Here is a 24,314-nt window from a genome sequence, read left to right as displayed (position 1 = left end):
TCTGCGGCCTAATCAAAGTGCTGTAAAGCTCCAACATGACCTCCCTGCTCTCATAATCGATGCTACAACTGATAACTGCAAGTGTCCTGTTTGCCACATAATGGCCTTATTATTCTATCCTGCCACCTTCCAGGACCTGTTGGAAAGCGCCACAACATCCTTTTGATCCTTTTAGCTATTCTAATGTCTTGCTATTCAGCGAATACTTCTTTGTCTTTTCCCTTCTTAAGTGTATAAGTTATTATTTATTGGAGTTAAATTCCATCTGCCACTGGCCTGCCCATCTGACCAATCCATTGATATCCTCCTGTGATCAAGTACCTTCCCCCACACTAGGCCACCCGGCCAATCTGTGTTATCCACAAATTTAATTAACTATTTCCCCAGCTAAAAATTGTCATCTACCTCTTTTATGAATATCACAAACATTAAAGGATGTAGCACTGCCCAACAGGTTCTAATCAGTCTCCCAAACAGCTTTTCAACTACCCTTTGTCTTCTGCCATTAAGCCAATTTTCGGTTCAACTTGTCAAGTTGCCCTGACTGCATGAGCTTATACCTTTTTTATTAGTTTCTCATGTGAAACATTGTCAGAGGCCTTGCTGGAATCCATATGAACTGCATTTTCCCTACCCTCTTTCATACTTGGTCACCACCTCGAGAAATTCCACTAGATTTGTTAACAGTGACCTCCCTCTGACAGCGAGCCATGTTGACTCTCCCTGATCAAACCTGGTCTATCTAAACAGATTAATTTCTTTCTCCTGTATTTTCTCCAAACGTTTCCCTACTACTGATATTAAACTCATGTGACATTGTTACTCAGATAGTAGCACAGCTGCAGAAAGGGAAATCGTTGATGGGGGGAGGGGGTTTGTCTACAGAGTCAGTATGGGTGGAACTCAGAAGCAGGAAAGGAGCAGTCACTTTATTGGGAGTTTTCTACAGACCCCCTCCCCCCCCCCCCCCCCCCCCCCCCCCCCCCCCCCCCTCCCCCAAAATAGCAAAAAGACATGAAGGAGCAGATTGGGAGGCAGAATTTGGAAAGATGCAGTAGTAGCAGGGCTGTTGTTGTGGGTGATTCTAACTTCCCTAACATTGATTGGAACCTACTTAGCTCAAATATTTTGGATGGAGCGACTTTTGTCAGGTGTGTCCAGGAAGGGGTTCATGACTCAAAATGTAGATAGGCTGACTAGAGGGGAGGCCATATTGGATTTGGTGCATGGCAATGATCTCTGTGGGAGAGCATTTCGTTGATAATAGTGATCATAACTCCATGACCTTCCCTAAACTCGAGGAGAGGGATAGAAGCAGACGGTATGGGAAAGCATTTAATTGGGGAGGGGAAATTACAATGCTATTAGGCAGGAACTGAGGTGCCTAACTTGGGACCGGAGTGTGGTGCTGGAAAAGCACAGCAGGTCAGGCAGCATCCAAGGACCAGGAAAATCCACGTTTTGGGGCAAAAGCCCTTCGTCAGGAATCTTAAATTGGGAACAGATGTTTTCAAAGAAATGCACAACAGCAATGTGGAAATTGTTTAGGAAGCACCTGCTGATTGTGCTGGACAAGTTTGTCCCACTGAGGCAAGGAAGGAATGGTAGGTTGAAAGAACGTTGGGTGAGGCAAATCTGGTCAAGAGGCAAAACGAAGCTCACTTAAGGTTGCGGTGGCAAGGATTTGACAAGGCTTTGGAGGGTTATAAGGCAGCCAGGAAGGAACTGAGGAATGGACTTAAGAGAACTAGAAGGGGGCTTGGAAAAGCCTTAACAGGTACGATTAAGGAAAGCCCTAAGGCGACCAGGCCAATCGTGGATAGTGGAGGGAACTTGTGCCTGGAGTCGGAGGTGATAGAGGAAGTTCTTAATGAATACCTTGCTAAAGTATTCACTACTGAGAAGGACCTTGATGTTTCTGAGCACAGCATAACCTAGGCTGATATGCTAGAACAGGTTGATGTTAGGAAGGAGGACGTGCTGAAAATTTTACAAAACATTTGCCTACGGCCATACTAGTCTGAAAACGCCTGATCTCGTCTGATCTTGGAAGCTAAGCAGACTCAGGACTGGTTAGTACTTGGATGGGAGACCGCCTGGGAATAGCAGGTGCAGTAGAGTGGGCGGCACGGTGGCACAGTGGTTAGCACTGCTGCCTCTCAGCACCAGAGACCCAGGTTCAATTCCCGCCTTGGGCAACTGACTGTGTGGAGTTTGCACGTTCTCCCCATGTCTGTGTGGGTTTCCTCCGTGTGCTCCAGTTTCCTCCCACAGTCCAAAAATGTGCAGGTGAGGTGAATTGACCATGCTAAATTTCCTGTAGTGTTAGGTGAAGGGATAAATGTGGGGTATGGGCCTGGGTGGGTTGCGCTTCGGCGGGTCGGTGTGGAGTGGTTGGGCCGAAGGGCTTGTTTCCACACTAAGTAATCTAATCATAAGGATGGATAAGTCCCCTGGGCCAGATGGGATGTACCCTAGATTACTACAGGAAGCAAGGGAAGAGATTGCTGTGCCTTTGGTGATGATCTTTGTGTCCTCGTTTCCCACTGGAGTAGTCCCAGATGATTAGAAGGCGGCAAATGTTATTCCCATGTTCAAGAATGGGAATAGGGATAATCCTGGGAATTACAAACCAGTCAGTCTAACATCAGTGGTGGGTAAAGTATTGGAGAGGATTCTGAGAGACAGGATTTATATTAATTGGAAAACCATAGTTTGATTACATGACTTTGTGAGGGGCAGGTCATGCTTCCCAAGCCTTATTGAATTTTTTGAGGATGTGACAAAACACGATGAAGGTAGAACAGAGGATGTGGTGTACATGGATTTTAGCAAGGCGTTTGATAAGGTTCCCCAATGTTAGGCTCATTCAGAAAGTAAGGAGACCTAGGATCTGGGTGGCACAGTGGTTAGCACTGCTGCCTCACAGCGCCAGGGACCTGGGTTCAATTCCCGCCTCAGGTGACTGACTGTTTGGAGTTTGCACGTTCTCCCCGTGTCTGCGTGGGTTTCCTCTGGGTGTTCCGGTTTCCTCCCACAGTCACAAAGATGTGCAGGTCAGGTGAATTGGCCATGCTAAATTGCCCGTAGTGTTAAGTAAGGGGTAAATGTAGGGGTATGGGTGGGTGGCGCTTCGGCGGGTCGGTGTGGACTTGTTGGGCCGAAGGGCCTGTTTCCACACTGTAAGTAATCTAATCTAAACAAAAAAAAGATACAGGGAAACCTGTCTGTCTGGATACAAAATTGGCTGGCCCATAGAAGACAAGAAGGTGGTGGTAGACGGAAAGTATTCAGCCTGGAGCTCGGTGACCAGTGGTGTACTGCAGGGATTGGTTCAGTGACCTCTGCTCTTTGTAATTTTTATAAAGGTTTTGGATGAGGAAGTGGAAGGGTGGGTTATCAAGTTTGCTGATGACACAAAGGTTGATGGCATTTAGGATGGTGTGGAGGGCTGTAATGGGACATTGACCGGTTGCAGAACTGGCAGAAAAGTGGCAGATGGAGTTCAACCTGGAAAAGTGTGAAGTGATTCACTTTGGAAGGTTGAATTTGAATGCAGGATACAGGGTTAAATGCAGGATTATTGACCGTGTGGAGAAACACAGGGATCTTGGGGTCCATGTCCATAGATCTTCCAAAGTTGTCACTCAAGTTAAAAGGGTTGTTTTGAAGGTGTTGGTTTTCGTTAACAGGGGGATTGAGTTTAAGAGCTGTGAGGTAATGCTGCAGCTCTATAAAGCCCTGGTTAGACCACACTTGAAATATTGTGTTCAATTCTGGTCACCTCATTATAGGCAGGATATAGAAGCTTTAGAGAGTGCAGAGGAGATTTACCAGCATGCTGCCTGGACTGGAGGGCGTGTCTTATGAAGAAAGGTTGAGGTAGCTAGCGCTTTTCTCATTGGAGTGAAGAAGGATGAGAGGTGATTTGACAGATGTACAAGATGTTGAGAGGCATAGATAGAATGGATAGCCAGAGACATTTTCCCAGAGTGGAAATGTTTGTCGTGAGGGGTCATAAATTTAAGGTAATTGGAGGAAGGTTCAACGGACATGTCAGAGGTAGGTTCTTTACACAGAGTGATTGTGTAGAATGTACTGCCAGCAGTGGTAGGAGAGTCAGATACATTAAGGACATTCCAAGGTCTCTTGGATAGGCACATGGGAGTTAATACAATGAAGGGTATGTAGGTTAGTGTAATCTTGGAGTAGGATAAAAGGCCGGCATAACATTGAGCACTGAAGGGTCTGTTCTGTGCTGTACTGTTGTTTGTTCTATATTTAGAAGCCTGCTTGGTGCCTGTGTTTTAGAAATGTAAACTTCTTCCAATACATTGTATTTAGTAGATTATTAGCACTGACCAGTACTGGCTTACTCATTATCAGAAGTGCAATGCAGATACTTATGAAGTCTGAGGCAGTAAGAGGCAAAATCATTCTGAATGAATCTGAGGTTCAAAAGGCAGAGGTTTTCAGGCTTAGCTGCTGACTATGCTCTGGTCAAAAAACCCCTGTTGCAACCTGTAAAATAGTCATGCAACTAGTTATAGAAGCAGGTATGGACAAAGTGCAAATGGCAAGAGGTTGAGGTGCTACATTGACATTTATCATAACAGCCTTTTCTCCCTGTTCTTGCTCGATGGTGTCTTAGTTATTCAGTCATCTAACAATACAAATGTTGTTTCCACCGGTTAAATCCAGTGCCACTGCAAGTAAGTTGATACCTATGGCAACGTATGCAAACACTTTGGAACATTGAAATGCTAAGGCCAGCCTCTGCTACTAGTTGGGAAGACTGATGTCTAAAATACTTAGGTGACAATTTTATACTTTCTTTTAAAAAAAAGTATATAACTGTCCTATTTTTAGCTTGTATAAATTTTGATAAACAAGAAAGGAATTGAAAGCTGAAAGGAATAAGGCAATCCTGTCCAGGAACTTAACTCTTCTAGCTGGGCATTGTAAAGGAGTTGCAGCCAAATTATCATGAAAGCTAAAAGGATATCACTGATCCATTTTAAGACTGTTGATACAACAGTACATATCTTCTGAGCCAGAAGCGTAAAGTCAAAAATCGATTGGACAATTAAACATAGAGAATTGAAAAATAGTACTAGAAGAGAAATTGTTGAAGTATTATTCGCTTTTGAAAAGAATATGGGAATTATGGGTCCAGTTTAAAGGTAAATCTGAACTGATTTGCATAATGAAGGGACATAGTTGGACGTTTGTTAAAATTCAAGGTAAGAAATTCAAGGTTCCTTGTGAACGTAAGTACTTTTGTGAGTATCTCTCTGAATTCATGGACCTTGGTTCAAATCTGAGGACTGGAAAACAGCAAATGTAACATTCAGTTCCAAAATAGTGGAGAGTGTATATAGCAATTGATAGGGCAAATGTGATCAAATTTAATGCAGAAAAGTGACAAATGATCCTTTTTTTTTAATAGGAAGATTGAGTCATAGTGATATGTACCAAACAGTAGAAATATGTAGGGAATGCAGAAACAGGGACCTGCGGTATATGCACAGAAATTATTGAAGGTAGGAGGGAAGATAGTGAAAGTGCATTAACAAAGATGTACCGAATCCTGGACTTTATCCATAGAGGTACATAATATAAAAGCAAGATCTAAGGAAAAGGGCGAAGTTGGTCTTGTAGAGAGGCCAAATGGACAGAATGAGTCAAGTAGCCTTGTGTACTTTGTAACCATTCTAAGAGTGAGAGGAATTAATAATCAAATTATAGACCTTTTTTAAATTTTACGGTGCTTGAACACTCGAGTTATGAGGAATATAAGCTCATCTGAGACACTTGACATGACTGCAAATCAGAGATCGCATAGGTGATTATTTCATCGGTCTTAGGAAATAAGACACAAAATGGTGTGTAGCCAATAGTGTACAATATCTTTCTGGATTTTAAGAAAGCATTTTAGACTAATGCATTCAACCCAATTTACTGCATGGAAACCAGAAGGATATTGCTTATGACTTTAACCAAGCTCGGCTTGGTAATTAGAGCAGGGCTAAAAGCAAAATGAAGGGAATTGAGTGATAGGGAGAGATTAATATGAAGCTGAATTGTGACAAGATATCAGGATTTGACTTTTTTTTAAAAAGTCATCAGAAGAGGAATGGAGAGTAGGAAGGTAATGGCATCAAGCTTGTGAAGTGGGACAGCAGAAATCTAGTTAAGTTATTGATCTGCAAAGCTGCATTTTAACTAGGGGCATTTATCTATGGTTGAATCTTTATGAAAAGTTTAGATTGTAGATTCAATTATATCTACCCAAAAATAGAGGTTATAGTCATGAACTCATTGTACTGTGGGACACCAAAAATATCAACCAACAATGCACTCCCAACCTCTGAAGTGTCCTAACCCCATCCTTATTATAGCAGTGGATCATTGTAAGAAGGCAGGCTCTCCAGAGAAACGACAAAGGCAAAGAAGCAGTGCTTGGAGTTTTATTACGTCAGTGTTAGGTTGATAGTTTGTTAGACCTGTCTTGTCCTTTTGACAGTAATCAGTTATTCACAGGTCAGTTTGTGTTTCTAATGGTCTCTTCTGCTACTCTATCCTTTTATGTTTTACAGATCAGCAAAATTGTATCAAATCTTGCCAAGCTGACATTTCTGAACCTCACCTCAAATCCTCTGATTGAGGCCAGTTTAGATTCAGTTTGCGCTGCCTCATTCTCTCGAATACAGAGACTCGTCCTCAACAACACCAAAGTTTCATGGGAAACCGTTCATATTTTGTTGCAGGAATTATCAGGGTAGGAACTTGTAACTCATGCATGTTTGTCCCTGAATTTCTTTATTCTCTACTGTTTATTGCCGTATCTTCTCCCTTTTACAGACTTTCTTACCTTTGAAGCTGCAAATATTAATTAATAATGAAATATGACTGCTTTTAATTCATCCATCCTAAGAACAGTTTTGTCTCTAGTATTCTGTTTCCTACTCACTTTCAGCCACATCCTTTTCCTCAACTTTGTATTTCTCTTTCTGGGGGTTCTGAATATACCACACTATTTCCCCTAACACCTTCCCCTCAAACCAGCTGTTTCCCCTACCCACCTTCAGATTCTCTCGCCCTTAACCTAACCACTACTCCCCAAACAAAGTATAACGCTCTTTCTTCCCTGTCTACATCTGAGCTAAATTCTTCACACTCCCCTACTGTCTGCTGTCTCCTCCTATTCTGTTTTCCTATGTCATTGTGTCTTTATAGATGAAGATACTTTTGAAGTTTGCCTTGATAGGTAATATTTGCGTGTATTCCAATGTGTCTATTACACGTTGTTTCTCTTTTAATTGCAAGTCAACCAGACTTTAAGCAAGTCTACCACTAGATGTCAGTGTTGAAAGAAGAATTTCTAGACCCATCACCTTGAGATGTTTGGTACCTTTTGTGTTTTGTATGCCTCGGGCAAAAACACTGATGTTTCTTTGATTTATGCTTTTTTCCAGATTCTTTTCTCTAGTCTGCTTTTGTAATGGTTTCATAAACTCCACACACAAATGTATCTCTGGTGTAACTGTGCAGTATAAATCCTCAGTATTTGAGCAAGTTAGAAGTTGTTGACTTTTTTTTCCATTTTTTTTAACTAACCAACCAGAGCTTTCTGACTGGGCCAATAATCACCGCAAGTTGTTGGGTACTATATACGTTCCTACGTTTTCGTCACAAAGTATGGGCATCGCCATCAACGCTAGCATTTGTTGCCTGTCCCTGATGGTCTTGGTCTTGTTTATTAATCAGCAGTGGCATAAGGTATCCTTGATACCACCAATTTCCTGTTACTTTCCTTTTTTCTTTTTCCCCGATCTTGGAATGTCACTACTGAGCCTGTGTAGTTATTTAAGTGCTGGTTGTTGAAAGCAAAGAATCCCAATGCTACATCGCTAATGACCATTTGCTGTCCACTGCATAAATTGTACTGTTCAGGTGGGTAACATCCTACTTCACCTTTGACTATTGGTACTTTTTAGCTTGAGCAAGGTATCTTCCCTCGTAGTAAATAGGGAAGGGAGCTGGTCTACCAAGTACGCATTCCCATGTGTCCCATTGGCCGCTCCCTACTATTACTGACAGCAAAATATTGTTGTATCTTGTTCAGTGAACATCTGTTGTCTATCTAATGTTGTTGTCAACGTCGTCGTCATCATCCTCTCAAATGTTTTTCTTAATTTCAAGTGTTATTTAGTCAAGTTTAATATTAGCTGGATGGTTTTGAAAAAAATCAAGCATTTAACTGTTTAAAACTGCACCCAATTATTAATTTTGGGTGTTTGATCTCTTATTCCAGGGAATTTTGTTTCTTTTTGTTTTTTCCTGGTCTTTCCCTCCTGTGTACCAAACTTGAATAAGAATCATAGAAGTGCGACAGTGCAGAAGGTGATGATTCATCCCATCGTGCTTGCACCGGCTTGTTAAATTAGTGTCATTGCCTAGTGCTGTCGTTTTTTTTCATCATAACCTAAAAATAACGTTATTTTTATACAAATAATCATATAGTGCCCTGAAGATGAATAAGGTCCCAGTTCTCCAGCGATGCTGCAGGGATATGTACAAGTGACACCTGTAACAAGCAGCCGGTGTTTGAGAGCATGCTGATGGACAGAATAGCAGCATGTACAGCTAACTTTTTATTTAGCTATTTTGTGAAGCAGTATGCTCATATTATGTCATACTCCATTTCAGTGTAGCCTCTACCCTTTTAAGGAAAGGATTTCATTTCTGTAGCTCTGTGAAGGAGGATAACCAAGGTTTTGAATGTGGATACTAACAGTGACTTTGTGATACAAATGTCTACAGTTATTCTCCTTTTAAATAATACTGAACTCTCTCAACCTCACATTTTCCAAGATTATATTACATCAGCCAAGTTTTTGCCCATTTGCTTATCCTTGTCTGTTTCTGTGCAGACTCATGAGGAATCTTGCCACTTGCCATCCCACCTATTTTTGTCATCTGCAAACATATTAGTCACTTCTGTCATCCAAGTCATTAAAATATATTCCTGTGACTACAAGGGGATTAGAAATTGCCATCTTGAAAGTGACCCTTGAACATCCGCACTCTATCTTCTATTAATCAGCTAGTCATCTATCCATGTTAATATGCTGCTCTAATACCATGCAGTCTTATTTTGCTTGCCAATGTTTGGTACGGTTCTGTTCGCCAAGCTGGAAGTTTTTGTTGCAAACGTTTCGTCCCCTGGCTAGGCGACATCATCAGTGCTTTGGAGCCTCCTGCGAAGCGCTTCTTTGATGTTTCTTCCGGTATTTATAGTGCTCTGTCCTTGCCGCTTCCGGGTGTCAGTTTCAGCTGTCCGCTGTAGTGGTTGGTATATTGGGTCGTGGTCGATGTGCTTGTTGATGGAGTTTGTGGATGAATGCCATGCCTCTAGGAATTCCCCGGCTTTTCTCTGTCTGGCTTGCCCTATGATAGTAGTGTTTTCCCAGTCGAATTCATGTTGCTTGTTGTCTGCGTGTGTGGCTACTAGGGATAGCTGGTCGTGTCGTTTCGTGGCTAGTTGATGTTCATGTATGCGGATTGTTAGCTGTCTTCCTGTTTGTCCTATATAGTGTTTTGTGCAGTCCTTGCATGGTATTTTGTAAACTACATTAGGTTTGCTCATGTTGGGTATCGGGTCCTTTGTTCTAGTGAGTTGTTGCCTGAGCGTGGCTGTTGGTTTGTGTGCCGTTATGAGTCCTAAGGGTCGCAGTAGTCTGGCTGTCAGTTCTGAAACTCTCCTGATGTATGGTAGTGTGGCTACCATACATCAGGAGAGTTTCAGAACTGACAGCCAGACTACTGCGACCCTTAGGACTCATAACGGCACACAAACCAACAGCCACGCTCAGGCAACAACTCACTAGAACAAAGGACCCGATACCCAACATGAGCAAAACTAATGTAGTTTACAAAATACCATGCAAGGACTGCACAAAACACTATATAGGACAAACAGGAAGACAGCTAACAATCCGCATACATGAACATCAACTAGCCACGAAACGACACGACCAGCTATCCCTAGTAGCCACACACGCAGACAACAAGCAACATGAATTTGACTGGGAAAACACTACTATCATAGGGCAAGCCAGACAGAGAAAAGCCGGGGAATTCCTAGAGGCATGGCATTCATCCACAAACTCCATCAATAAACACATCGACCTGGACCCAATATACCAACCACTACAGCGGACAGCTGAAACTGACACCCGGAAGCGGCAAGGACAGAGCACTATAAATACCGGAAGAAACATCAAAGAAGCGCTTCGCAGGAGGCTCCAAAGCACTGATGATGTCGCCTAGCCAGGGGACGAAACGTTTGCAACAAAAACTTCCAGCTCGGCGAACAGAACCACAACAACGAGCACCCGAGCTACAAATCTTCGCACAAACCTTGAATGTCTGGTACCTTAGCAAATGCCTTCTGGAAATCCATAATATATATTTATATTTATATTTATATTCCATCCACTGGTTGCTCTTAATCTATTCTGCTTGAAGACTCTTCAAAGAATTCTAGTGCATATGTCAGGCATAATTTCCCTTTCTTGCATGATATTGTTTGAATCAAATATTTTTACGCCCATTTGTGTAGAATAATGAAGGATATTGTAAGCATACACTCTGTTCCTGATTTGTTATAGTTTATTAATTTCTTGTGGGGTGAATACATTGTCCTAGCTGCCTGCAGTAGCCCTTAGCCTTTTTGTCTAAAATGTGGTGTGAAGTTCAGCACAACAGGAGAATTCTAGAGAATGCAAACAAGTTTCCAAGGTAACTGAATTTCCTAAAAGGCAAATGTGGTTTCTGAAACAGAATGATGGAATGAGAAATCAGACTTTGGTCCAATGTTTAGTTTCAGTTCACTGTTTGAAATCCCTATACTATGCTGTTGTAACTGTTTGCTTCAAGATTCTATCCAAAAGTAAACTGTTATCTGGGTCTTGATTCTTTGTTCACTCAAGAGATGTGGACATTGCTGCATGGCCAACATCTTATTGCCTCTCCCTGGTTGACCTTGAGAAGATGGAAGTAAACTGCTGCATTGAACAGCTCCAGGCCACATACTGTAGGTTAACCCACAATGCCCTTGGGGAGGGAATTCCAGATAATATTTATTGGTTTGTAGTCCCACATATGAAAAAAGTAAACTTGTGAATCAGTGGTTTTGGTGTGGACTAATCTTGGAGGTTACTGGTTCAGGGGCTTTCATAGGGTTTTCATTTCTGAATCTGCAAATTAAGATTGGTAGAATGTATGATGTATATCTGTGAAACTAACCATTTCCATTTCTCTATTCCCTTTCTCATTTCCATTCACTCCCTGTACCTTTTTTTAAACTTCTGTCCTTCTTGACCTCTCTTGCACTCTTGTTTCTCTTTTGGCCTTCTCCATTGCAGGTTAGAGGAGCTCTTCCTGTGCTTTAATAACTACAGGGCAGTATCACTGTCGTCCTGCTCCTACCCGTCACTTCGACTTCTACATATCACTGATAATAATCTCACTGACTGGGCAGAGGTACACAAACTTGGACAAATGTTCCCAGGCTTGGACACATTAATCCTGGCAAACAACAACCTGACCAGCATCACAGATTCTCAGGGAACTCTGGCACGACTTTTCCAAAACCTACGATCAATTAATCTTCATAACTCAGGTATAACATGTAATTAGATCAATTCGCATTTGTTTGGAATACAAATAAAACTGAAATATGCTAAGTTCCAAATGCTGATTGCATTTATGCAAGTGCATCATATATTATAGAATTACTTTCTCTGTGCTATAATGTTAGTGTTAAGTTTGAGTTATGAAAGCAAAATATTCCAAATACTGAAAATCTGAACTCACTGGAAACACACTCTGGTTCAGGCACACCTGTAGAATAAAAGGGTTATTTTTTAGGCCAATTTCTGTTCATCAAAATTGGTAATCCATTCTTTGGATTATTGGGTTAAACGGAATGCCTGCTGAACTAATCACAGCTTTATTCTTTCCTGTTCAGTCAGAGATTCCATTACTTGATGAGAGGAAGTCCAGATTTAATTTCAAGCTAATTTCTGTGTGTACTTGAAGTAATATCTTAATGCAGACAAAGCATCTCTTATCCCAGAAATTTCGAATGGGCACGTTATTCTCTGAGAACTCTATATATTTCATTTGGGAGAATATTGTTGATTCAGAAGCTAACAAAATCCTGGAAAAGCTGCACTTTATTTTGTAACCATTGTCTCCGGGCCATTCACATCTTCTAATTGCACTCCACAGGGACACATTCTTCTAATTCTCTTCATTCTTCAATGATGACCACATGGTATTTCCTTTTCTATCTGCATTTCATTTTAATTGTCTGTATACCTACACAACTACTCATTATGCTCCTCCTCTGAATCTTTTTATGCCTCTTCTGCAATGCTGTTTTCCTCAGGATATGCTAATTCACAGTTCTGTGTCAGATGGATGTATATCTGCCCAGTCCATCACCCAGTTTAAGTTGACCTACATACTTCTGCTTTCTTCCTCACTTTGTCATCCCCAATTTTTTTTTTAGTGCACTTCTTCATGTGGCTATGTTCAAACCATTTATATAAATGAAAAGTAGTCCATGCCTTTATTCCAAAACACTCTTTTTTTCACTTGTCCATCTAAGCAATGGTGACATTTCCTTTTAATAATGAGTCAGAATCTTAAGTGACACAGCAACATTTTTTTCCATTTCTGTAAGCTGAATAAGGGGCTTACGTTTGTCTTAACTAATCTTTTCTCTTCACATGTCTTTTAGAAGCTTTTATGTTCGGTTTGAGTGCTTCCCACAGCTATTTCTATACTCTATTTTTCCCTTAATCCTTTATTTTCTTTTGCTGAAATCTAAACAGCTCCCAATCCTTAAGGCAAAAAAAACCCCACAGGTGCCCTTTCGTTGGATCTAATAGAATTCCTAATGTTCCTTAATAGCTGTGGTCTGGCCATCTTCCCTATTTTATTTTTATGCCAAACAGCAATGAACAGTTTATGCAATTCCTTCGTGCTCTTTAAATTTTTCCCATTACCATTCTCATTCCTTTTAAGTTACATCCACAAAATAGGATTACTAGAGTACCAAGTGTCATAAGCGATAGACAGAACTAAGCAATCCCACAACCAGTGAATGAGATCTAAGCTTTATAGTCCTGACACCTCCAATTGTGAATGGTAATAGACAATTAAACAACTCTCTCACTGGAGGACAAGGCTCTATAAATATCTCCAACCCAGTCACTGGACCTGAAACATTAACTGTCCTTTCTCTCCACAGATACTGCCAAACCTGAGGTTTTTTTTTCCCAGCATCTGCAGTCCTGTTTGTTTTCCATCCTCAGTGATGGGAGAACCTAGCACATCAGTGTGAAAGATAAGGTTGAAGCATTCACAATAATCTTTAACCTGAAGGGCCAAGTGGTTAATCCATTTCTACTTTCTCCAGAGGTTCACAATGTCACAGATGCCAGTCTTTAGCCATTCTGATACCAAGAAATGGTTGAAAGCACTGCATACTGCAAAGAGTGTGGTCCCTGCCAATATTCTGGCAATAGTACTGAAGACTTCTGCTCTGGAACTTGCTGTATCCCTAACCAACACCCCTGGCATATAACCAACCATGTGAAAAATTGCCCAGGTATGTCCTGTACACAAAAAGCAGGACAAATCCAAATGTAGTTGCCAGTTATCTGTTTCCTTCCCTTTTTTTAAATGGAATAGCATGTGCATAATTCTTAGCCAAAGACTCATTTTTCAAATTTAAAGCTTTGATTGCATTAACTCGTGCGATTTCGCTCTAGGTTGGAAATCACTAGGCTTCAATTTACCCAGGTTAAGTTTGTGATGTCATTTTTCTGACTTGTTAAATCTAAGTAATCTATTTCTCTGATAATATCACATGAGCTGATAAAAGGTGCTATGAATTTGAAGTGAGTTCCAAAGTTTGATTAAGCACGCTGCTTTGGTGGTAACTGCAGATGCTAACTCAGTACTGTTATCCACTAGGACTAAGCTCGTGGGATGACATTGATAAACTCAAAGCATTCCCCAAATTGGAAGAAGTGAGGCTTCTAGGAATTCCTTTGCTCCAGAGTTATTCTGAGGAGGAACGACGCAAACTCATCATTGCTAGGTAAACATAATCTTTTGATCAGTCATGAGAATATTTATTGAGCGAGAGGGAGGTTACTTCTGATAATGAGCCAGAGAGGGTTTATAGAGTCATGGCGTGATACAGCACAAAAGAGGATCTTCAGCCCATCAAGTCTGTGCTGATCTATCTCCATTAATCCCATTTTCCAGCACTCCCCACACAGCCTTGAATGTTATGACATTCATGTACGTTGTAAAGGTGCTGAGGTTTTCTGCCTATACAATCCTCCCAGGCAGTGAATTCTAGATTCCCACAACCCTCTGGGTGAAACAAGTTTTTCTTAAATCCCTACTAAACATCCTGCCCTTCACCTTTAAAATTGTGTGGTCTTGTTATTGACCCTTCAACCAAGGGGAACAGCTGCTTCCGCTTCATGCCCCTCATCTGTATAACTTTATCAAGATCCCCCACACCCACTTCTGCCTCCTCCCCCCCCCCCCCCCCCCCCAATCCCGCCACCGCCACCCCCCACCTCCCCATCTTCCCCCCCCCCCCCCCCCCCCCCCCCAAACCTCTGCTTTCAAGAAAACAACTTGAACTGATCAAACCTCTTGGAGCTAAAATATTCCTGCCGAGGTTACATCCTAGTGAATCTACCTGCACTCCCTCTAGTGCAGTCACATCTTATGGTATGGCAACCAGAACTACGCACAGGTGGTAGTCTAACTAAACTTTTGTACAACTCCAGTACAACCTCCCGCTCTTATAATCTATGCCACAATTGATAATGGCAAGTGTCCCATATGCCGTCTTAACCTACTAAAATCCCTGTCTTCAGGGATCTGTGGGCAAGCACCCCATAATCCTTCTGGTCCCCTGACTGACTGTCCTGATATCCTGTCATTCATTCAATACTACCTTGTCTTGTTACTACTTCCAAAGTGTATCACTTCTCATTTACCAGGGTTAAATTCCATCTGTCACTGATCTGACCAACCATCTATATCAAGTTTTGAGAAGATTTGTAGCTCAGGTTGAGGTTCTGGATGTAGGTTTACTTGCTGAGCTGGAAGGTTCATTTCCAGACGTTTTGTCACCCGACTAGGAAGCATCTTCAGTGGGCCTCCAGGTGAAGCACTGTTATTTCCTGCTTTCTATTTAAGTGTTTGGGTTTCTTTGGGTTGGTGATGTCATTTCCTATTCTTTTTCTCAGGAGGTGGTAGATGGGGTCAAACTTGATTTTGTTTGTTGATAGTGTACCAGTTGTAATGCCGTGCTTCTAGGAATTCTCGTACGTGTCTCTGCTTGGCTTGACCTAGGATGGATATGTTGTCCCAATTGAAGTGGTGTCCTTCCCCATCTGTACGTAAGGATGCTAGTGAGAGAGGGTCATGTCATTTTGTGGCTAGTTGATGTTCATGTATCCTGGTGGCTAGTTTTCTGCCTGTTTGTCCAGTGTAGTTTTTGTTACAGTCCTTGCACGGTATTTTGTAAATAACATTAGTTTTTGCTTGTCTGTATAGGATCTTTCAAGTTCATTAGCTGCTGTTTTAGTGGGTTTGTGGGCTACCATGATGCCAAGGGATCTGAGTACTCCAGGATACACGAACATCAACTAGCCACAAAACAACACGACCTCTGTCGCTAGTATCCTTACATACAGTTGAGGAAGGACACCACTTCGACTGGGACTACACATCCGTCCTAGGACAAGCCAAACAGAGACACGCACGAGAGTTCCTAAAAGCGTGGCATTCCAACCGGAACTCTATCAACTAACACATTGAGTTAGACCCCACCTATCACCCCCTGAGAAAAAGAACAAGAAATGACAACATTTCCTCTGGTGATGTCACCAACCCAAAGAAACCCAAACACTTAAATAGAAATCAGGAATTATCAACAGTGCTTTGTCCGGAAGCCCACTGAAGATGTTACCTAGTAGGGTGATGAAACGTCTGGAAATGAACCTTCCAGCTCAGCGAGCAAGCCTACATTCACAGCCATTTATATCTCCTTGAAATTGAAGACCACCTTCCTCACTGTCAACATCTTGGCTACTCACCGAGTCATCTGCAAACCTACTTATACTACACACCTTCCCCCACCCCCCAAAAAAGGCCCACCTCTGATCCCTGTAGTATGATACTGGCCTCCAGTCAGTCAGGCACCAATCTTCTACAACCACCCTCTGTCTGCTACCACTAAACCAATTTTGAATTACCTTGCTGAGTTACTTCTAACTGTCTCCTTTGGAGTTTCTTCTAATAGTTTCCTTGCCAATAGTGTGAGACTCTCAATTCTATAATTCCCTAGTTTATCCCTGTCTCCTTTTGTTGAAAAGCAAAACCATCTAGTTTGCCATCCAGTTCTCTAGCACTTCCCCTACGCCCAGAGAGAGTTTTAAAATTTTGGTCAGTTTCCCTGAATGTCGATCTTTGCCCCCACTGAAGCTTGGACTTCACTTAATCCAGACCTAGGGATTTGTCCACTTTTACACCTACCAAAGCCTTCAATGGCTCCTCATCTTCTCAGTCTGCTGATGAACCTCACAGTCCCTCTCTTCGAATTCTGTGCCTACATTCTTCTCCCACTGAATGAAGACAGAAATGAAGAACTCATTTAAAATCCTACCACACACACAAGTATCTTTTTTTCTGTAATATGTCTAGAATATTTTTTTTGATTCTCACCATTTTTACATATTTTTAAGCCCCTTCTTTGCTCTCCTAATTAAGTTTTCCCATGCACATTTATTCTGTTGATTTGCTTCCTTTACATCTGCCTTTTTTTTTCTTCTTCCTTATCCAGTCCCTAAATATTCCTGGGCTTGTTGCTTCTACATTTCATTCCAAAAGGAACATGTTGTGCCTGTGCTTTCCCCATTTCCTTTTTGAATACACTTTCAGATTTTCCCCTATTTTAAAAAAAATTCTGTCTTCCCTCAATCCAAAATACTTTTGATTTTGTTTTGCAGACCATCAATTTTTCTCTTTTCCATGACAATGTGTTGTGGTCACAACCACTAAAATTCACCTCACTACCGCCTCAACTGTCTGTCCAACTTTGTGACCAAGATTAAGACCAGCACTGCAGTGTCCCTTGTTGGACCTTCTACATGTTGTAAACCGTTCTTCTGATTACATTTCAAGAATCTGTCCCCTCTAAACTCTTTATGCTATGATTAGTTAGAATCATATTGGAAAGTTGAAATCCCCTAATGTAGTTGCCTTGTTGTTATTACACACCTCCTGAGATTGGTCTACATACCTCTTCTCTTGCCTGTTGACTGCTGGGAGTAAATTATAGACCCAAGCAATGTGACCATCTGCTTTTTATTCCTAAGCTTTACCCACAAAGTCTCATTTGTAAATCCTTGTTTTGTGTTGCAAATTCTATCCCACTACTTAACATCTGAGTGTTAGTGGTTGTGAAGGATTTGCATTGAACTGCAGGTATGGGACTTTGGCTGGTATGTTTATTGTGGCTGCTGGTATCCATTCTTGCACAGACATTGTTCTAAATATTTGCCTTATAAATGATCTTAACATGCACTGTTTCAATGGTTTTATCTTTTACCCAGTTTCCAAAGAGTGCAGCACAGTTCTGCTTTAAACTGTTCAAATTCACTGCTTTGTTGTAACTTGGATCTTAATGCACTTTCCATCTGCTCATTTGTCATAATCTCCATTCTTCCCTTCAAAAATATCTCATTTGTCTTTATTATTATCTCTTGTGCTGTGTGCACCTGATCAGGAAATGCCAGATCGCCATCACAGCACAGACACCAAGTTGCTATCTTTTCATTTCTCCATACGAGAAACTGCATCTAATTCCACATTTTTTGCTTGCTTCCCATTGTATCCAATGTTTCTTTAAGAACCTAACTTTTTTTAAGTGTTCATTGATTATAGGAAGGATCTTGCATTTTACATTGTACAACTAATGCAGTGAGATATAGCAAGCTTCACTGTAAAATTATCAAACAAAATTTGAGTGCATGGGACATTTTCTGGCAAAGTGGGCGTTGATTTTATACTTTAAAGAAGGAGAAATGGGTTGCATCAAGTTAATGTAATGTTAGCTTTTTAACTCTACTAACCGGTGAAGAAACCTAGAATTCTGTATAGCACATCACTGTTCTTGTATAATACTGATCTGAGATTGAGTTGTACTTTTATACTTTGTTGCGCTGAAGTCACTTGTTTGCTATTTAGATAGTTATTCGTAAAAGTCAAGCTGACATCTTGTCTTGCTGTTGAGCTTTAGTTTAATTTATTTTTTTCTGAACAGGTTGCCATCTGTTACAGTGTTAAATGGCAGTAAAGTTGCTGGAGAAAGAATAGATGCAGAACGATTTTTCATACGTTACCATATAAATCACCCAGATGAAGAATTACCAGACAGGCAAGTGATTGATATTCAAAATTCTGAGCCTCCATAGCCTTACTCCCTACAGTTCTGCTCTTTAGTCTTATTATTTCCCTCAGAGCTTCACACTCCACTTTAATGAAGTATGTTTTTGAGCCATTTGTGCTAATTTCCCACTTTCCTCTTGGTGTAAACGTTTCTCGTCATCTTGTAATTGATACTCTAATCTGTACAGGACTGTTATAAGTTTAAAAGGTTTGTTTAAAGTTACACTTGTGGATTGGACAGAATTCCAGCATTGGCAGTCTCTAGGTTTGTTCATATTTAAGTCTTGTAGCACTTTGCAGGCTATTTTTCAATGTTCTTTGCAAATCCAATGGTCTGTTTTCTCTTCCAAAATATTTATCCCAAGAATTGGATGGGGTACCGATCCATTCAGTTCTAGAACATCAAAATGAACAAATATTGTCCTTGTTAAGATGTAGAAAAATAAAAAGCGGTCAGTCCCCGATATGGGAGGTACTCTTCAGAGATTTTGTCAAGACCAAAACATCCCTATTGGTAGAATAATGTTTGACAAGACCCCCTGCAAATTGCTTCAAACAGTGTAAAATATAATATCCCATTCACAACTCCTTTGCAATGTTAAAGAAATGAGAAAGCACTGCCTAACGCTTGCTGTACATATAAAGAGCAACTGTTGTACAAATTGAACAGAAGGGTCTGTTTCCATGCTGTACATCTCTATGACTCTAAGTGTAAATTATGAAATTTCAGATAAAACAGCTTTGTCAATTTGAATATATGCAATTATTAGTAGCTGCACATTATCAGGGTTTATGCCCGCCATCAAGTTAGCAACTGCTGATATGTTGCATATTGCCATTTGGAATGTTTTTTGCATGGTTGTTATCCGTACACTTGTTAAATCTATTGACACCTTGGGCTGATTGAAGCCTGTTTTCAGTCTACTTTATCTCCCTTTAACATGTGAGTACATTAGTTACCAACTGCTATCCTAACTTCATCATTCTTCCTGTCAACAGTCTTGAGATTAATCTTTGTATCATCTTTGATCCTCATCCTTACCATCAGTAATACCATTTTATTTCCTCTTCATAATGTTGTCAAACTTCACCCGTCTCCGCTCATCTGCTGCTGAAAGCCTGATTTGTGTTCTTGGTACCCCTAGTCATGACTATTCCAAGCATTCCTGGCTCGCTTGCACCTTTTTAGCCATCAAACGTCATCTAAACTTCTGCCTATGCCACTGACCTACATTAGCTTCCCAATCAATGTTTTACTTTAACCTACTCATCCTTATTTGCAGATTCTTCCATGACTGCTTCACTCCTTTCTCCATAGTATCCTAGAGCTCCCCCTCCAAAATATTTTCATCTAATTCTGACCTTGTTAAGTAATCCCTGATTTTAAATACTCTACCATTAGTCATTATAATCTCAAGTACTGAGCTTTGGAATTCCCTTCCTATACTTGTCTCTCGCTTTCCTTCTTTACAGCACTATAAAATCTACCTTCTTCCCTAAACTTTCAGTTGTCTGGCCTAATATGACTGTATGTGACCAGATTCATTCATGCTGCCCCTGTGAAATTCCTTAGAATGTATCATATGATGAAAGGCATTATATAAGCACAAGTTCTTGTTGTGTGCCCCCTACCAATGATATTGACATTATTAAAGCCCTCCACAGATCTATATTAGCCCTGTATAGTAATTCTATTCACCAGCTGTGAGAGCTTGATCAGTGAAGAGGCTGTCTTGGACAACATGACTGTTTCTTTGCCATCCATTTCCCGTTTAATTCCAAAACTTTTATTGTCATGCTGTTCTCTGGCTTCTGACCAGCTCATTATCTGGCGTCATGGCTCCCCCTGCCTCTGGCCGTGAATGATTTAACTGTAATGCACAGACAAAAATAGTTCAATCCTATCTTTTGATACCTTGTTTCTATAGCACAATTCCATCCCTTTGTTTTGATGCACTGACTATGCAACTGGTTTCTCTGCCCTGACACTCTTTATTTCCTCTGCAGCCTTTGAAATTATGTCCTCTATACCCAGTTCTAGGACACTAATTTGTTTATCAAATAGAACAATTGTCTCAGAACTTTAAGCAAATGCAAATCTCTAAAGGCCAACAGTAATTTCACTTGCTGAGTTTGTGATCAATCTACTATTTAGGCTGTTGAGAGGGTATTTCCTTCAAGATATAGAGCATTTGTGGAAGAACACAAACGGTGTATAAGGATTTGTTCTGATACTGCAGTGATGGAGAAAGGCTGCACAGGGACCTTGACCTGTCCTATACAAGTTTGAAGATCATTCTTGCCGTGGTAGTTCAGAATCTACTGTTGAAAGATTAGTATTGTTCCTATGTTTCTCATTTCTTGATCAAAAGTATGTTTTTTGGTACGTAAGTCTCAGCAACGTTGCTGAGATTGGAGACAGGATGGTAAGTGAATTGACCAGGTCATCAAGGACTGGTATGTTTGCACAGATGGTTTTAACCAGCTGGTGGGTTTTCATCAGTCGGCAGAAGTGCTAGTGCACGTAATGTTAGCAAGGTCAGGAACCCAAAGGAGTATAAAGTGGGGAGTTCCATTGTAATGTGTAATACTCAGCCTGAAGAAATTGGTCATCATCTGAAGGTCAATCATTCTATTACTCTCTACTTTCCAACTGACGACAAATTTTGTGTATAAACTGCCACTATGTTTAATTTTAAGGGACTTATTTTTGCGAATAGTTAATTTATACAGTACTTTATAAAGTTTCTTTTAAATGTTCACGTAGCATTAATCCTACTGCTGTCTTCCTTACTTCATCAAACAGATTTTGTTTTTAACATGGATGATATTTTTTGGCATTGGATGACACCAATATAGATTGACATTTTGGTTTATTTCAATCTTTTTAGTACTTCAGAGTTTGTAAAAATTACACTCCAGCTTTGGGAGGAATTGGGGCTGATTTCAGGAAATCTAGCATTCTGAAAATGCCTGAAGAACACCGGATTAGCCAGGATCTGGAATGGTGGTGAAAGTTTGAAAAGCTGAATGATCTATTCCGGCTCTGTTATAATTTGAGTCTGATCCTTTATAAGCTTTCTAAGATGAGTGTTCGACTTCTTGCATAGAATTTAACAAAATGAGCGTAATGCATGATTTTAAGATCCCTTGGCCAAGCTGGGGTGTCCACTAATTTCAGCACTGTTTTTGAGATCTGCATCTTTTCCCTTTTATAGTGGTCTCCTGCAAATGGGATTATGTGGAAATTTTCACTTTGAAGTCTCAGTAATCTTTTTCCAACCCTCTGCCCATGCCCACAAGTTCAAGTAGGAGTTTACAGGATAGGATCATCTTGTCTTTTGGTCACTTCGCTCAATCTATTTCCTCCTGCCAACTCTCAGATCTTAGAGAAACAGTTAGCCACTTGGTACCAGAAAATGGAAGGTCTCCTGCTCTTCAGGATCTCTTATCTATTCCATGCAACAGAGTTGACCATCCCAAAATCTTGGGCAGATCATTCATCTCTGACTCTATGACCACATGCTGCATCATTTTGATTCATGCAGATACATTAGCACACAGCATACTGTACTACTTTGAATGATTTACTTCAGGCTCAGCACAACCACATGCTTTGGTAGGCCCACTTTCCTCTCCAATTAGCTCTCCAGAATCTAGGCACAAGGGTAATTTAGTCAGTTGAGCACCTGTGTAGAATCCAGTTCTGAATGCAGAAATAAATAAATGGAAACTTTTGAGGAAAGAAAATAGATTCCTGTAGTCATGCAGCAGGTTCTGATGAAGGGGCATTGGACTCGAAACATTAATTCTATTTTCTCTCTAAAGATGCTGCCAGGCTTCCTGTTTCTCCAGCACTCTGTTTGTCTTTCAGGTTTCCAACATCTGCAGTTTGTGCTTAAGTTAGAAAGTTCCATAGCCCTCTTGTGAGCTTGCCAAAAAGCTAAATTTGAGAATTCTCACCTCAAAACTCTGACCTTGGTCTCACCTCTGCCCTCTACAACTGGATCCTCCGCTTTCTGACCCACAGACAGCAATCAGTGAAGATAGGTAACTGCACCTCCTCCACAACAACACAACACTGGAGCCCTCAACTATTGTCTCCGCTCCTACTGTACTCCCTATATACCCATGACTGTGTTGTCAAATTCCGAACGAATGCCATCTATAAGTTTACTGATGATACCACCATAGTGGAATGGATATCTAACAATGATGAGTCAAAATACAGAAGGTTCATAGAGGGTTTGGTGATGTGGTGCAATGAGCACAATCTCTCTCTCTCAACACCTGCAAAGCTAAAGAACTAATCATTGACTTTAGTAAGAAATGAGGAGGACATGCCCCCATCTACATCAATGGAACTGAGGTTGAAAGAGTGGAGAGCGTCAAGTTCCTCAGAGTGACAATAACCGACAATCTGTCTTGGTCTTCCCGTGTAATTGCGACTATCAAAAAGGCACAACAATGTTTCTTCTTTTGGTGACTCAGGAAAGTTGGCGTGTCTATTAGGACCCTCACAATTGAATGCATACTGTCCGGATACACAACAGTCTGGTATGGCAACTGTTTTACCCAGGTTCGTAAGAAACTACAGAGGCTGGTGTACACAGCCCAGGCCATCACAGGAGCCAACCTTCCATCCATGTACTCCATTTATGTGGCTCTCTGCTGCAGAAAAGCTGCCAACATCATCAAAGACCCTTCGTCCCCTGGTAATGATTTCCTACCATCTCTTCCATCAGGCGGAAGATAAGAAGCCTAAACACACTCACCAGTAGGTTCAGGGACAGCATCTTCCTGGCCATTATTAGACTATTGAATGGACTGTCTAGCCTCAAATAATACTGATCTCTTGTATGCCCTGTGCAATGTTACCTATATGCCTCCGTCAAAATGTTTTGTTCGGTACATCCTTGCTTACTATCATCTGCCTGTAATGCTCATAAACAAAGCTTTTCACTGTACATCGGTACAAGTAACAATAAATAAATCTGTCAATCTTGCAGTCAACTTGAGTTAACATCTTCGATAATTCATGTTGCTAGAGATCCCGTATCATGCCTCCATGCCATCTGACATTAAACTGTTGATTTAATCTTGGATGCTGAATGTGTGTGGGGGATTGGTGGCCAATCTGCTGTTACTTTTTTGGGTTCATCATTTTAATTCACAAGTGTTCTTTCAATATGCTTAATGGCTGTGTTAGAGTTTGCATTGAATTGACCAACCCATCCACACCATGCATGCAGCATCTGTTTCATACACTGGCTCAGTAGTTTCCTCACCACACAGCTATTATTGAAGAACTTTTTTGAAGTTACAAATGAGTCAAAAGTTTGCCTTCTATTGTCAGCATAGGGGTTCTTGTGAAGGCAAAAAGAGAGCAGTTGCTCTTGAGGTTTGTTCAGGGTATTCCTGAGATCAGAATGAACCAGGTCCATATACAGTTGTAAAGATAGGGTTCATAGCAGCAGCATCCCAGAACCTGGGTTCATTTACTACTTGTACAACAAGGTGCATGCAGCTGTTAATGTCGTCTCCTTTCTAACCATGCAACAGCCTTTTCACCCACCAGTCTCAACATTTGTGTCCTCCTTTCTAGTGTCTCATCCCACATATGCAAGGACACCATGCTGCATTCCACTATCATTTCAAATGTGATCTCTTCTGTTCCCATCTCCATTCTGCCATCTTCATGCTTACTGTTGTACAACCGCTTATCTCTCCTTTACCTTCTCTGCACATTGCAA

General features: G+C 40.9%; 1 protein-coding gene and 1 pseudogene across 4 annotated transcripts in view; both read left to right on the top strand.

Moving 5' to 3' along the window:
* tbcelb (tubulin folding cofactor E-like b) overlaps nt 1–24,314 on the top strand; it is a 62,101-nt gene that overhangs the window by 19,490 nt on the left and 18,297 nt on the right. For 3 of the 4 annotated variants that reach the window (XM_060846998.1, XM_060847000.1, XM_060846999.1), the window contains exons 4-7: nt 6,600–6,781; nt 11,433–11,689; nt 14,056–14,182; nt 18,437–18,550. In XM_060846998.1, coding sequence (XP_060702981.1) covers nt 6,600–6,781; nt 11,433–11,689; nt 14,056–14,182; nt 18,437–18,550 — 680 coding nt within the window. Of the gene's footprint in view, nt 1–6,599; nt 6,782–11,432; nt 11,690–14,055; nt 14,183–18,436; nt 18,551–22,435; nt 23,517–24,314 lie in introns of those variants that run through there. The other variant, XM_060847001.1, reaches the window with a different exon arrangement.
* On the top strand, nt 2,003–2,121 carry LOC132829728 (5S ribosomal RNA; annotated as a pseudogene).

This window comes from Hemiscyllium ocellatum, chromosome 29, assembly GCF_020745735.1.
Source record: "Hemiscyllium ocellatum isolate sHemOce1 chromosome 29, sHemOce1.pat.X.cur, whole genome shotgun sequence".
Classification (NCBI taxonomy): domain Eukaryota; kingdom Metazoa; phylum Chordata; class Chondrichthyes; order Orectolobiformes; family Hemiscylliidae; genus Hemiscyllium; species Hemiscyllium ocellatum.
The sequence above is the reverse complement of the archived record's forward strand: the minus strand, read 5'-3'. Positions and strand labels throughout refer to the sequence as shown.